General features: G+C 38.6%; 1 protein-coding gene across 1 annotated transcript in view; it reads left to right on the forward strand.

Annotated features, from left to right (window-relative positions):
• Window positions 1–14467, forward strand: part of LOC114477295 (L-threonine ammonia-lyase-like) — a 34244-nt gene that overhangs the window by 6543 nt on the left and 13234 nt on the right. Inside the window, exons 2-5 of the mRNA XM_028469555.1 lie at window positions 2591–2918; window positions 7093–7209; window positions 8899–9140; window positions 11347–11512. Coding sequence (XP_028325356.1) covers window positions 2591–2918; window positions 7093–7209; window positions 8899–9140; window positions 11347–11512 — 853 coding nt within the window. The remainder of the gene's footprint in view (window positions 1–2590; window positions 2919–7092; window positions 7210–8898; window positions 9141–11346; window positions 11513–14467) is intronic.

A 14467-nucleotide genomic window follows, 5' to 3' on the forward strand; every position in this document is an offset into this window, starting at 1 on the left:
TTGGGCAGTCGAACTTGGTCCAGATTTACCACATTTGGTCTAAATGTGGCCCAAAAATAGTCATTAGAAATAGGATTTCTCATTTGGGGTAAGTAGCTCAACAATTTTAAGAAAAGATTAGGGAAAGACGATGAAATGGACATGAACCGAAAATGTGTTAACTGATTCAACGATGACACTGAAATGGTTAAACTCTGAAACGCAATTGGAAATATTTGGAACAGAAAATCAGAGGCTCTACTCATAGACCTACATTAAACTAAAATAAAACTGTCCTCCATGTTTTTGTATTTTGGAATCAAACACTGGGCACACTGTCCCATGTTCTACAGAAGGGGTTCTTAATCTTTCAGCCTGCGACCCCCAAAATAAAGGTTCCAGATGGAAATCCTTGTTTTAATCACAAATAAAATGGGTTAAAAGTGACCAAAAATGGTGGAAAACGTGGTGAAATGGGATTTTAAAAACCACAAAAATTGGTTAAAGCTGCTATCCAATGTTTCTGAGAGAACGTCTCGATGTCCCGCCTTCAACAGCTCTACTTCCTCCCTTGTCTCTGCCAATCTACCAGAAGCTACGCCTCTACATTTGTGCACGCACATGGAAAACATAACAAAGTCTCATAACTACAAAAACTACACATTTATTGTTAGAGTGCCATAACTTTTGATTAAAACATGTTTATTACCTGTCCATGAAAAATGTTGCAAATCCTGGTCCGTTTGGAATCCTTTTAAAAGCATCAAGTCCCTCCACCTTATGAAAGCAGCTCTGAGATAAATTCTGTTGCGGTCACAAAGACGTTTATTCACAAGTTTTGTACCCAAAATTTATTTTCTTTTTTAGTAGAAATCTATCACAAAAACATCTTCTACCACCTAAAGAACATCTCCAGAGTGAAAGGTTTAATGGCTCAGAAAGATCAGGAGAAACTGGTCCATGCTTTTATCTCCAGCAGACTGGACTATTGTAATGGTCTTCATCAAACATCTACAGCTGGTTCAGAACGCTGCAGCTCAGGTCTGAACCAGAACAAAGAGGTCAGAACACATTAGTCCAGTTTTAAAGTCTTTACACTGGCTCCCAGTCAGCCTCAGAGGAGACTGTAAAGTTCTGCTGCTGGTTATAAATGTGTGAATGGGTTTGGTCCAGAATACATCAGTGACATGTTAGTCAGGTATGAACCCAGCAGGTCTCTCAGATCTATGGACACAGGTCAGATAGTGGAGCCCAGAGCTCACAGTTAACATGGTGATGCTGCTTTTAGTTGTTATGCTGCAAAGAAGTGGAACAAACTGCAGCAGAGCTGAAGTCAGCATCACATGAACATTTTTAAATCAAAGTTAAAGACACTTTTTTTCTCTACTGCGTATGATTGAGAGAGAGATTTATGGTCATGTTGATGATGTCGTGTTTGTTGATGATTTTATTGATTTTACTGATGATTTTAAATGTTATTATTGATTTTAAACAATTGAATGTTTTATCATGTAAAGCACATTGAGTTGCCTTGTGTATGAAATGCACTATACAAATAAATTTGCCTTGCCTTGCCTTGAAGCTTTATACGTTGGCAATCGTGGGATGGGTAACTGGAGTTTCGGAGCGCTCCTCCATGAAGCTATGCTGCTCAGATGATACCTGTTTGCTGTTGTGATGGTGCACGCGCATTCACTTTGATTGACAGTGGCCCGCTCCACTAAGTCGAATCCTATTGGCTCCGCGAAGTCGACGCTATGTGTAGGGGTCTATGGACGAAGGCGGGACTTATATACATAAATGTATATGAATGACCACCAGCCGTAGACCATAGTAAATGACTAGTTAGGTGTTTTTTTTGCATTTCAACAGAATGATACACAAACATAGATTTCTCAAAAACTCCGGATATTAGCTTTAAATGATGCACATTAAAATGGGCAAACTTAGACAGAAAAAGTGGTAAAAAAGAGGTCAAAGTGTCAATACTGGAATTTTAAGTTTAAACTGGCAAATAATGGGCATGACAAAGCATGAATGTGGTTAAATTGATGAAAATAAACATGAAATATGGTGAAAAGAGGTTAAAAGTGACAATAATGGGTCAACATATGTGACATTAGGTGGAAAATTGGTGGAAATAATTTTTAAGTGCTGAAAATGTCTTGAAAATGGAAAAAAATTGCAGAAAAGGCATAGGCATTGTTAATGAAGCATCAGAAATGGGAGTAATGTAGCAAAAATATGGAAAAAATGTGATGAAAATAGGTTAAAATATGGCAAGTTTGGTGTCATTGCAGAAAAAGGGTAAAAATAAGCAAAAATGGGCTCAAATTGTTCAAAAGATAATCTTAGTTTCTTGAAGGTGTTTGGCGAGCCGGTCCCAGCGTCTCGTGACCCCAAGGTTGAGAACCCTTGTTCTACAGAACAGTCAATATTGCACAAAGTTATCAGTTTAAGAAGAACTAAACCTCAAAACCACTTTTATATAGGTATATAGAGTTAATTAGACACAGTATATAGAGTTCCTAAATGTTCTGCCAAAGAGCTGATCCATGCCCCTGTTCCACACTCTGAGCTGAGTCTATTTCTGTGGTTTCACCTTTTCCAGAGAAGAACTGCGTCTGGGTCCAAGTCAGCCTGGCTACTCCTCAAAGTGTGGCCCACTCAGCAATGGCACCGTGGGCCGCAGACCAACACTCATTGAGCCAGAGCGTCTCAAGGACTTTGGCGAGGAGGACATTTTTAACGGGGATGTGAAGGTGTATGAAAAAAAAGTGGTGGAAAGTCAAGAGTTTGTTCTCATGGAGCCTCCAAAAACCAGAAGGGTCAGCGAGTTCAGGATCATCCCCAGATCTCCTATTCAGTATCTCCGCTTTGAGGACATCAGCGCTGCAGCCTTCAGGATCCAAGGAGAGATACAGAAGACACCATGCACAGTGAGAAACAGAAACACAACCACACCAGATTGTGTTGGAAAAGAAAATAACGAGAATAACTAAAATAACTAGAACAAGTGAGGATGCAGGTTTTGGCCTGGGGTGCTCTGCATTAGCTTAGCATTAGTATTAGCTATCATTAGCATTAACTAGCATTAGCATTACTTAGCATTAGCAGAGCATATCATTAGCTTAGCATTAACTAGCTATAGCGTTAATCGAGCCTTAGCATTAGCCTAACATTAGCCAATCATTAGCATTAACCTAACATTAGCATTAGCCTAGCATTACCATTACATTAGCCTAACATTAGCACTAGCTTAGCATTAACATTGACCTAGCAATAGCATTAGCCCAACATTAATACTAATCTAACATTTGTATTAGCCTAGCATTAGCACTACCTTAACAATTGCATTATCCTAACATTGGCACTAACTTCACATTAACATCACATTAACACTAACCTAGCATTAGCACTAACCTATAGCATTAACCTAGCAATAGCATTAACCTAGCAATAGTATTAGCCTAATATTAGCATTAACCTAGTAACAGTAGCCTAGGCAAGGCAAGGCAAATTTATTTGTATAGCGCATTTCATACACAAAGCAGCTCAATGTGCTTTACATGATAAAACATTCAACAGCTTAAAATCAACAAGTAAATCATCAGTAAAATCAATGAAAATCATCAACAAACACATTACATCGACAACATGAACTAGCAATAGCATTAGCCGAGCAATAGCATTAACCTAGCAACAACATTAGTCGAGTATTAGCATTGGTCTAGCATTAGCATTAACCTAAGATGAGCATTAGCCAAACAATAGCATTAACCTAGCAATAACATTAACATTAATCTAGCAATAGAAATAACCTACCATTAGCACTAACCTAGCAATAACATTAGAATTAACTTAGCATTAACATTTGCCAAGCAATAGCATTATCCTAGCATTAGCTTAACATTAGCATTTACCTAGCAATAACATTAACCAGGCATTAGCACTAACCTAGCATTAGCACTAACTCAGCATTAGCCAAGCAATAGCATTAGCTAAGCATTAACCTAGCACCAGCTTAGCATTAGCAATAGTGCTCCACACTCAGCAAAATAATCTTGAAAAGCCATTGAAAAGACGTCTTTGCCATACAGCTAAACAACCTCAAAATTTGGTAGAAAAGTGAAAAGCCGTCTTTTTCTAGGCGTAGTATTATGCACTCAAGATGAATTGTTAGAATATAGTTAGTTAATTAATTGATTAAAAGTGTCATATCTTACCTTCTCAAAATGTAATACCTAATTGTGGGAACCTCAACCGTCAACTTGTACCAGGATCAGATTAGAAGTTTTGGTTGATGTTTGTGGGCTATGTTTGAAGTTGTTACAATACCTTTTCTTCTTCTTGTTAAAATAAAGGGGTTAAGGGTTAAAATTGTTGAGCTACGTACCACAAATGAGAAGTCCTTTTTCCAATGACCAAAACTGCTAATGTTCAACAAATATATTTGGGCTAAAATTGGACCAAGTTGGATGATCCAGTGACAACTATATTTAAACGACTATATTTGGGCTAAATAGAGGCTAAGAACGTCTAAAAGACGTTGAGTGTTTGGTGGATCAATTGATCCATAAAACTCACGTAGACACATTTAATTTTGACATTTCTGATATTTTCAGAGACCCTCCATAATGCTACTGACATAACTTCCTTTTAACTTCAAAACAAGACCTATTTACAAAACTGTTAAAAAATAATGGAAGACAAAAAGAGATACTTTTGTTTTGAAAAGGGGATGTTTGATTTTTAGCTTGAAGTCAGGTACAGGACCATTTTACATTCAGCTTGCAATGCATCATGGGACGGTTGAGTATGACTAGTGTGCCCACCGTGCATACATACAGAGGTGGGCAACTTCTATCACAGCAAGGGCCACAAAAATGTGTTAGTTTGATGAAGGGCCACATGATCAACATTCATGTGATCATAGTAGTACGTTAGTATGAGTAGTACATTAGTATTAGCAGTACATTAGTATGAGTAGTACGTTAGTATGAGTAGTACGTTAGTATGAGTAGTACATTAGTATGAGTAGTACGTTAGTATGAGTAGTACGTTAATATGAGTAGTACGTTAATATGAGTAGTAAGTTAATATGAGTAGTACGTTAGTATGAGTAATACGTTAATATGAGTAGTACGTTAGTATGAGTAGTACGTTAGTATGAGTAGGTTAATATGAGTAGTACGTTAGTATGAGTAGTACGTTAATATGAGTAGTACGTTAGTATGAGTAGTACGTTAGTATGAGTAGGTTAATATGAGTAGTACGTTAGTATGAGTAGTACGTTAATATGAGTAGTACGTTAGTATGAGTAGTACGTTAATACGAGTAGTACGTTAGTATGAGTAATACGTTAATATGAGTAGTACATTAGTATGAGTAGTACGTTAGTATGAGTAGGTTAATATGAGTAGTACGTTAGTATGAGTAGTACGTTAATATGAGTAGTACGTTAGTATGAGTAGTACGTTAGTATGAGTAGTAGGTTAATATGAGTAGTACGTTAGTATGAGTAGTACGTTAGTATGAGTAGTACGTTAATATGAGTAGTACGTTAGTATGAGTAGTACGTTAATATGAGTAGTACGTTAATATGAGTAGTACGTTAATATGAGTAGTACGTTAGTATGAGTAGTACGTTAGTATGAGTAGTACGTTAGTATGAGTAGTACGTTAGTATGAGTAGTACGTTAGTATGAGTAGTAGGTTAATATGAGTAGTACGTTAGTATGAGTAGTAGGTTATATGAGTAATACGTTAGTAAGAGTAGTACGTTAATATGAGTAGTACGTTAGTATGAGTAGTATGTTAATATGAGTAGTACGTTCATATGAGTAGTACTTTAATATGAGTAGTACGTTAGTATGAGTAGTACGTTAATATGAGTAGTACGTTAATATGAGTAGTAAGTTAATATGAGTAGTACGTTAGTATGAGTAATACGTTAATATGAGTAGTACGTTAGTATGAGTAGTACGTTAATATGAGTAGTACGTTAATACGAGTAGTACGTTAGTATGAGTAATACGTTAATATGAGTAGTACGTTAGTATGAGTAGTACGTTAGTATGAGTAGGTTAATATGAGTAGTACGTTAGTATGAGTAGTACGTTAATATGAGTAGTACGTTAGTATGAGTAGTACGTTCGTATGAGTAGTAGGTTAATATGAGTAGTATGTTAGTATGAGTAGTACGTTAGTATGAGTAGTACGTTAGTATGAGTAGTACGTTAATATGAGTAGTACGTTAATATGAGTAGTACGTTAATATGAGTAGTACGTTAGTATGAGTAGTACGTTCGTATGAGTAGTACATTAGTATGAGTAGTACGTTAGTATGAGTAGTACGTTAGTATGAGTAGTACGTTAGTATGAGTAGTAGGTTAATATGAGTAGTACGTTAGTATGAGTAGTAGGTTAGTATGAGTAGTACGTTAGTATGAGTAGTAGGTTAATATGAGTAGTACGTTAGTATGAGTAGTACGTTAATATGAGTAGTACGTTAGTATGAGTAGTACTTTAATATGAGTAGTACGTTAGTATGAGTAGTACGTTAGTATGAGTAGTACGTTAATATGAGTAGTACGTTAATATGAGTAGTACGTTAGTATGAGTAGTGCGTTAGTATGAGTAGTATGTTAGTATGAGTAGTACGTTAAAATGAGTAGTACGTTAATATGAGTCGTACGTTCGAATGAGTAGTGCGTTAGTATGAGTAGTAGGTTAATATGAGTAATACGTTAATATGAGTAGTACTTTAATATGAGCTGTACGTTAGTATGAGTAGTGCGTTAGTATGAGTAGTGCGTTAGTATGAGTAGTACATTGGTATGACATTTACAACACACTCAGGGACTTGATTCTGCCTCCACTGGCTTTCCTAAATAAGAGCTTAATTTATTTCACAACAATTCCATTTTTTATGTTACATAATTTTATAGGCATACAAAATAGATATGGGTTAGGGTTAGGGTTAGAGTAATTCTGAATGTTATGGGTTAATTGAACGTTGAGTGCCGCCCCGAACTACAGGCTGCAGTCAGGGGCTTCTCGCTGGTCCTGAGACTGGTCCCACTGGTAACCACAGCCTCTGTGTGTGCTCAGTACTCCAGACTGTCCAAACAGTATGGGATGGAGATCTACCTGAAGAAGGAACACCTGCACTACACAGGCTCTGTGAAGGAGCGAGGGGCCATGTACTTACTCACTTCTCTCTCACAGGTATCTGACTGTACTCACAATCTATGGGGTGAACAAAGTAAACAACAGTCACTATTTCAGAGCCCACATATTTTGAACATTTAACATATTTTCTTTCAGAAATCCATGTAAAACAGCTTGTTCTTTATCAAAGGTTCTCAAACTATAGATCATAATGATAGAACGAATGAGTGATAAAACACATTTTAAATAATCTCATTTTGTAAATTAATGGAATGAAACAGTATATAATGCCCCCTGAATAGATTTATTTCTATAGATTTTTATAAATTCCGATCATCTCTCGCCTTATGTAGGGATCGAGATTGACTCTTGTATTTTCAGTTCATGTTCTAATCAACATCATTTCTATCATCATTATTATGATTATCATTTATAACTAAAAATAAATATAAATGTTAAATCTGCATGATTCAACCTGCCCACTTTGTATAGTTTCTAAACGTTTACTTTACACTTGGCAATTGAGTAAACTTTGATATTTTCATTCAACATTATATTTAACTTTTAAATTTAGCTTTTACATTTAGATTTTACATTTACATTTAGATTTTACATTTATATTTAGATTTTACATTTACATTTAGATTTTACATTTACATTTAGATTTATTTTTCATGTTTACACATTTTTAACAATAATATAGAACTATTTTACAGGAATTTTACAGGAATTTGTCTCAAATGTCATCCCTATCTAAATGTAAATGTAAATGTTAAATATAAATGTCACCGTTAAATGTTGTGATCAACTTTGTATAATTTCTAAACATTTAGCTTCACACTTGGGGACCGATTACACATTTAGATTTAGATTTAACATTTATATTTACATTTGCCTTTATATGTAATTTTTACATTTCAATTTAACATTTACATTTATTTTTCCTGTTTAAACATTTTTAACAATGATATAGAACAGGCTGTTTTACATGAATTGGTCTCAAATGCCATCGCCATCTAAATGTAAATGTTAAATCTGTGTTAAATCTTTACACTTGGTGACCAAATATAACATTTAGATTTAGATTTAACATTTACTTTTCATGTTTACACATTTTTTAACAATGATATTATAGAACATGCTGTTTTACATGGGGTTTTTTTACATTTTATTTTATTTTTACCAGATTTACAGCAACACATAGATGATAAATTTACATTTAGAATTATCATTCAGCATTTGGATTTAGATTTAACATTTAGATTTAAATCTAACGTTTAGATTTAAATCTAACGTTTAGATTTAAATCTAACGTTTAGATTTAAATCTAACGTTTAGATTTAAATCTAACGTTTAGATTTAGCATTTAGATTTCGATTTAATATTGGACAGTTATATTTAATATTTAGATTTACATTTAACATGTATATTTCACTTTTACATTTAGATTTGTCATTTACATTTAGATTTGTCATTTACATTTAGATTTGTCATTTACATTTAGATTTGTCATTTACATTTAGATTTATTTTTCATGTGTACACATTTTTATCAATGATATAGAACATGCTGTTTTACATGAATTTGGCTCAAATGAAAGAAATGTGAACAAAATGTTCAAAATATGTTGACTATGAAACAGTGACTGAGTTTTTAAATTCAGCACCCCAATGTTGTTGCATTGATGTGGATCATTGATAATTGATTATTAATAATTGATGAGATACATAATGTGTGTGGGTCCAGGAGCAGCAGAGGAAGGGTGTAATCGTGGCCACAGACTGTAACTTCTCCATGGCGGTGGCCTATCATGCAGTGGAGCTGAAGATCCCAGTGTTTGTCATCATGCCGTCGTGCTGCTCTTCACCACGTCTCAGGATCTACAGAGACTACGGTGCTATGGTCATCTCCTATGGCAGCACCAACCATGACTCCCAGAGCCACGCCCGCCACCTGGGCAAAGACAACGGATATCTCTACCTGGAAGAGTCAGTTTTATTAATATTATGTTTAGGAATACTGCAGTTTTTAGATGGCATTATTGTAAAAGAATGATTTTTCTGCATACAAAACATACAAAAACTTATTCCGCAGCTACTTTTGTCACAAACTCTGACACTATAACCAAGTACCATATCTATCTAATGTACAGCATATTACCAGCTTAATGTTATGTAAACAAACGAATCACCTTAAAACAACTGTACAAGCAGAGGTGGCAAAAACACTGTCTTCAGTACTCATGTAAAAGTATAGATACTTGAATTAAAAAAAATACTCTGGTAGAAGGAAAAGTATTAAAGTGGCTGCTACTTAAAAGTAGATGCTACTAAATGTACTTAAGTAAAAAGGTAAAGCCAATTTCCCTTCAATAATAAGACAGGGTTTTTAAAACAGCGAATTCCATATGTTTAATTTTTTTCTAAGAAGTTGTTAAACAAGTTTGATGAACTACAGCCGGGGCCGCGGAACGTCTCCGCGCCGAATAGCACGTACCACGTCCCCGAGAATTCAGTGAAATGACTCGATTCCACCGAATAAAACAAATTAAATTGTGCAAAGTAAAGTCGTTATCTATGTTGAAATGCCTTTGAAACGATATATTACACGACTATGTTCCAATAAATTTAGAAATTACCGGAAAAAGGGGTACGTCCCCTCCCCTTTCAAAAAGGTCTCTGGGGGCTCTTGACATCCGCTCATAGAATGTCTTTGTCAAATTACAACCCGATTCAACGAGCATTAATGGAGGAGTAGTCATTTGAAAAATGGGGCCCCCTTGCACCCCCATGACACATACGGAGTAATGGGCCCCATTCATATATTGGTATGTGTCATTGATTCAGTACCACCAACTGTCGCAATAAATGAGAAATCGACTTTCTTTTTTTTTTTTTCTTCTTTTGGGGCCCCGTGGGCCCCAAATAAAAAATCAGGCTCCAAGCATCGATGCGTACACATCCATAGATTATAGCTACCAAATTTCAGCCCAATCCGTTCACAAATAACAGAGGATTAGTGTTTTTAACTAGTGTACACAACAACAAGAACAAAATGAGTGGTGTTTTGAGTCCAGTAGCCTGATGTCACGGTCTGAGTTTACCTCGTACTGAGATCGATTATGAACATGTACACTACCGGAAAAAGAATTTTGGCTACTTCCGCTGGGAGTTTTGCTACTTCAACGTGCTGAGATTGAAAATTCAGTTTCAAAGCTAATGTTATTTGACGAGTGCTGAATGGCTCCTTTTCTTGGGGAAAAAAAGGAATAGGAATAGTTTATTCTCCAAAAAAACATGATTATAACAAAACTCAATACTAAAAAGAATAAAAAAATGTTCCCCCAAAAAACATGATTATAATATACATTGCAATAAATAACAGTTAACCTAATGTAACTTTACAATAATAAGCTGTTGTATTCATATAAATCTAATCATGACAATCATATTTTTTTCATCATTGGTCAATTTTTTATGGATGGTTGACTGATGTGATGTTTTAGGTATTTTTTTAAAACCAGTACAGTAATCTCTGTGCATGACTAATCCAGCACGGGTACATCTCAGTACGTAGCGGTCACGTATTGAGATTGTAAGAGAATCTCAATACGGAGGTAAACTCAGACCGTGACACCAGCCAATAAAACTGGTTCATGGAAACAAGTTAAATCTGTTACCTTTGAACACCTGGAGAATTTAGTACTCATTATAGATAGTTTGTAAATAAAATGTTTCAAGAAACTAAATTTAAATGCAAATGTTCAATTAAACCCACAGCAGCTTTGAGTTTAACATTTTTAAAAACTTGAAAATGTTAACCATAAAAGTAAAGGACCTGCCTAACAGAAAAAAGCTCAAACTGCTAAAATGTTTAATTTAGTCTTCAGAGAATCATGTTCTCCAGGTTTCTGGAGTGGAGACGTGCCCTTTTTGGTCTTGTCCAGTTTCGCAGTTGTTGGTTGACGTCTTTTTAAGTCGTGACGTCATCTTTGAAGGTCTTAAAAGGAAAAAGCTCATTTTTAAATCAAAAGGAGTAGACATTACAGATATTTGTTTAAAAAAGGAAGGAGTAAAAGTTTAAAGTCACCAAAACAAATTAATACTCAAATAAAGTACAAATACCAGAAAAAACTACTTACGTACAGTAAAGAAGTATTTGTACTTTGTTACTTGTCTTTTTGCTGTTGGCCAGGGATGAGAGTCCAGCGTACCTGGCAGGACTGGGAACTGTGGGAATGGAAATCTTTGAACAGGTGCCCAAACTGGATGCAGTGGTTGTTCCTGCTGCAGGCCAGTATGGTCTACTGGCTGCTACTGCTGCCGCCATCAAACATCTCAACCCACACGTCTCTGTTATAGTAAGTCAAGAGCTCCTCCACAGCAGCTGTACTGTATATGTACACCATGTTGGTTTGATGCTAACATCAGTCAAATAGTAACTATAACCAATAACTATGTCAATGCTCACTTTTAACTTTTATTCTTATTGCTAGTGTAACGTCCGAGTTATAGGGCCTCTAACTTGCTGTGGTTGACAAGAACACACGACTTGTACTCTTGGAGCGCCAGGACGGACGCCTCCGTTTATTTTCATTTACAACACTGCCGGTAACCACCGGACGCACACTGATGATGTCACTCACATACAAAGCGCATCATAACACCACAGCACCAATTGCAGCGCTCACATGCGTCCCCCCTCAGGAAAAGAAATGTCCCCATTTCAAAAAACATTAGTGGGTACACAACCAAAACACCAACATCCTAAGGCAAGGCAGAAAACAAGGCACCATGAACATGACACAAAACTAGCCTGAAAAAACCACATGATAATAAAATAAAACATACAAAACTATTCCAAGAGTTTCCAAGAGCTATCCCAGCCCGGGAGACCGTACCCAGGACTAGGCCAGGCACAGATGAACCAGGTGAAGCATTAACTGGTCCCATGCTATCCCCCCCAGCCGAGCTAGGCAAAGGAAAAGCACCCGGGCAGCCGTGGGGGGTAGCCAACTCTTGCTGCACAGGAGACATGGAAGGGGCACGACCAGCCACAGGCACGGCAGCCGGCAGGCCATAACGGCGCAGTCTATTATAATGAACTGTCTGGTGTGGGGGGTCCTCAGCAAAAGGACTATTTATTTGATACGTGACCCCCACCATGTCATCTGTGTCCAAACGAGCCTGTACCAAGTATGGACCCTTCCAATGAGGAGCCAGTTTGCGACGGCTCTCCGTGGGGTCGTTGAGCCATACCAGGTCCCCCACCTCATAGGGCTCGTGCCTCATCCTGCTGTCATACAAATCTTTCTGTTTTAAGCTTGCTCCAAAGTTATTTTCCCGTGTTAGACCAAACGCTGTCTCCAAGCGCCCAAGGAGGGACTCCACAAAACCCTCCAGAGACACAGGCCCCGCATAGAGCCACCCAGAAGGACCCAGCAACACATCCACTGGAGTACGGGCCTCCCTGCCATGTGTGAGAAAATAAAGTGTGAACCCAGTACTCGAGTGCACACTGGTGTTCTAGGCAAAAGCCACCTCCGACAGGAAACAGTCCCACTCCCCCTCACATGACAGGAGAGTCTTAGCAAGCCGATCAGTTAGGGTCCTAATAAACCTCTCCACCATCCCATCAGACTTTGGATGGTAAGGCGTGGTGTGTGTCTTCTTCATGCCCAACTTGCAACATAAATGTTTCACGACCTCGAATTGTCTGCCCATGTCAGTGTGTAGTGTTTCCATAACCCCATGCTTCAGGACATAATCCTTAAAGAGACACTCAGCGACAGTGGTGGCTTTCTGATCTGGAATAGCGTAAAGATTGACAACTTTAGTGAAATAGTCCTTGACAAACAAAACATAGCGGTTCCCACTGGACGTCACAGGCAATTCCAGGATGTCAGCAGCAACACACTGGAATGGTCTCTCTGACTGCGAAGTCCTCATGGAGGCTTGATGATGGGGCACCGGGGACTTCCTCCTCTGACAGGCGTAACACTGTTCACACCAAGTAAGTATGTCCGTGTGCATGTAGGGCCAATAACACACAGCTCTTGCGCGTGCTAAAACACGTTCATGGGCAAGGTGAGCTGTGAGAGGGGTGCCAAGAAGATGTTGCAAGACCTCTGGGACCAAGATGGAAAGAACCACCACCTGGGTGGCCAGGCCAGCCTCGGAAAAACAAACAGCTCTGCACAGAAGACCATCAACCAACTTCAACCGAGGAAACTCGTGCCACAGCTTCTTCAAGCCCCGGCTAGCACTTCTCAGCCCCCACCGAGGAGGTCTCCGATCCTCTTCCAGCCAGGCCAAAACTTGGCCAATATCAGCATCTTGTTGTTGGAGTTCTCTCACACTGGAGCCATCATGTGACAGGGTATAGATCAAAACCTGATTTTGATCAGCAGCACCGCTGCCAGAAGAAGGTGTTGAATCCAATGCTGAGGCAGAAGCTGGTTGGGAGGGCTCAACCGAACACACAATGATTGAATCACTGTCCAAGGTTTGTGTGCCGGTGCTTATGAGAGTGGTGGAGGCACCATCGTCCAGCGCCCACTTACTGACACCAGGTCTGCGTGACAGAGCATCAGCATTGGTATGTTAGGCCCCTTTTTTGTGCACAATCACCCAATCATAAGGGTCCAGCTCCAGGGCCCAGCGACTTCTACGCCCCATCCTGTCATTGTCAATGACGAGTTTCCAAAGACCCAATAATGGCTGATGATCCGTAACAATAGTGAACTGATGAAGTCCCAAATAATGCCTAAAATTTCGGACAGCCCACACAATCGCCCACAGCTCTCTATCAAATGTGGACCACCGGCGTTCAGTCGCTGTGAGAGATTGACTAGCGTAGCCCACCACCTTCTCCTGACTGTCAGAGTCTTGCGCCAACACAGCACCAACTGCTACTTGAGACGCATCGAGGTACAGTTTGAAAGGCGTAGCAAAGTCAGGATGACAGACGACCGGTTCAGCACAGAGAGCGTCTCTAAGGCACTCAAATGCCATCTGGCAGTCTCCTGTCCACTGGAATGGGACATTCTTCCCCGTGAGGTGACTAAGAGGAGCGGCACGTTGAGCAAAACCCTTGACAAATCTTCGATAATAGGAGCAGAGACCCAGAAACGCACGCACCTCTGTAGCCGACAGGGGTACCGGCCAGGTCTTCACCTTGAGTGTGTTTCGGGGGTCCGGACGGAGCCCCTCAGTCGAAATGACATGACCCAGGAAGACAACACTGTTGCAAGCGAGATGGCATTTCTTGGCATTCAGTCTTTGTCCAGCTTTCCCAATCCGGCCTCAAGATGATC

The sequence above is a fragment of the Gouania willdenowi genome, chromosome 15 (genome assembly GCF_900634775.1).
Source record: "Gouania willdenowi chromosome 15, fGouWil2.1, whole genome shotgun sequence".
NCBI lineage: Eukaryota > Metazoa > Chordata > Actinopteri > Blenniiformes > Gobiesocidae > Gouania > Gouania willdenowi.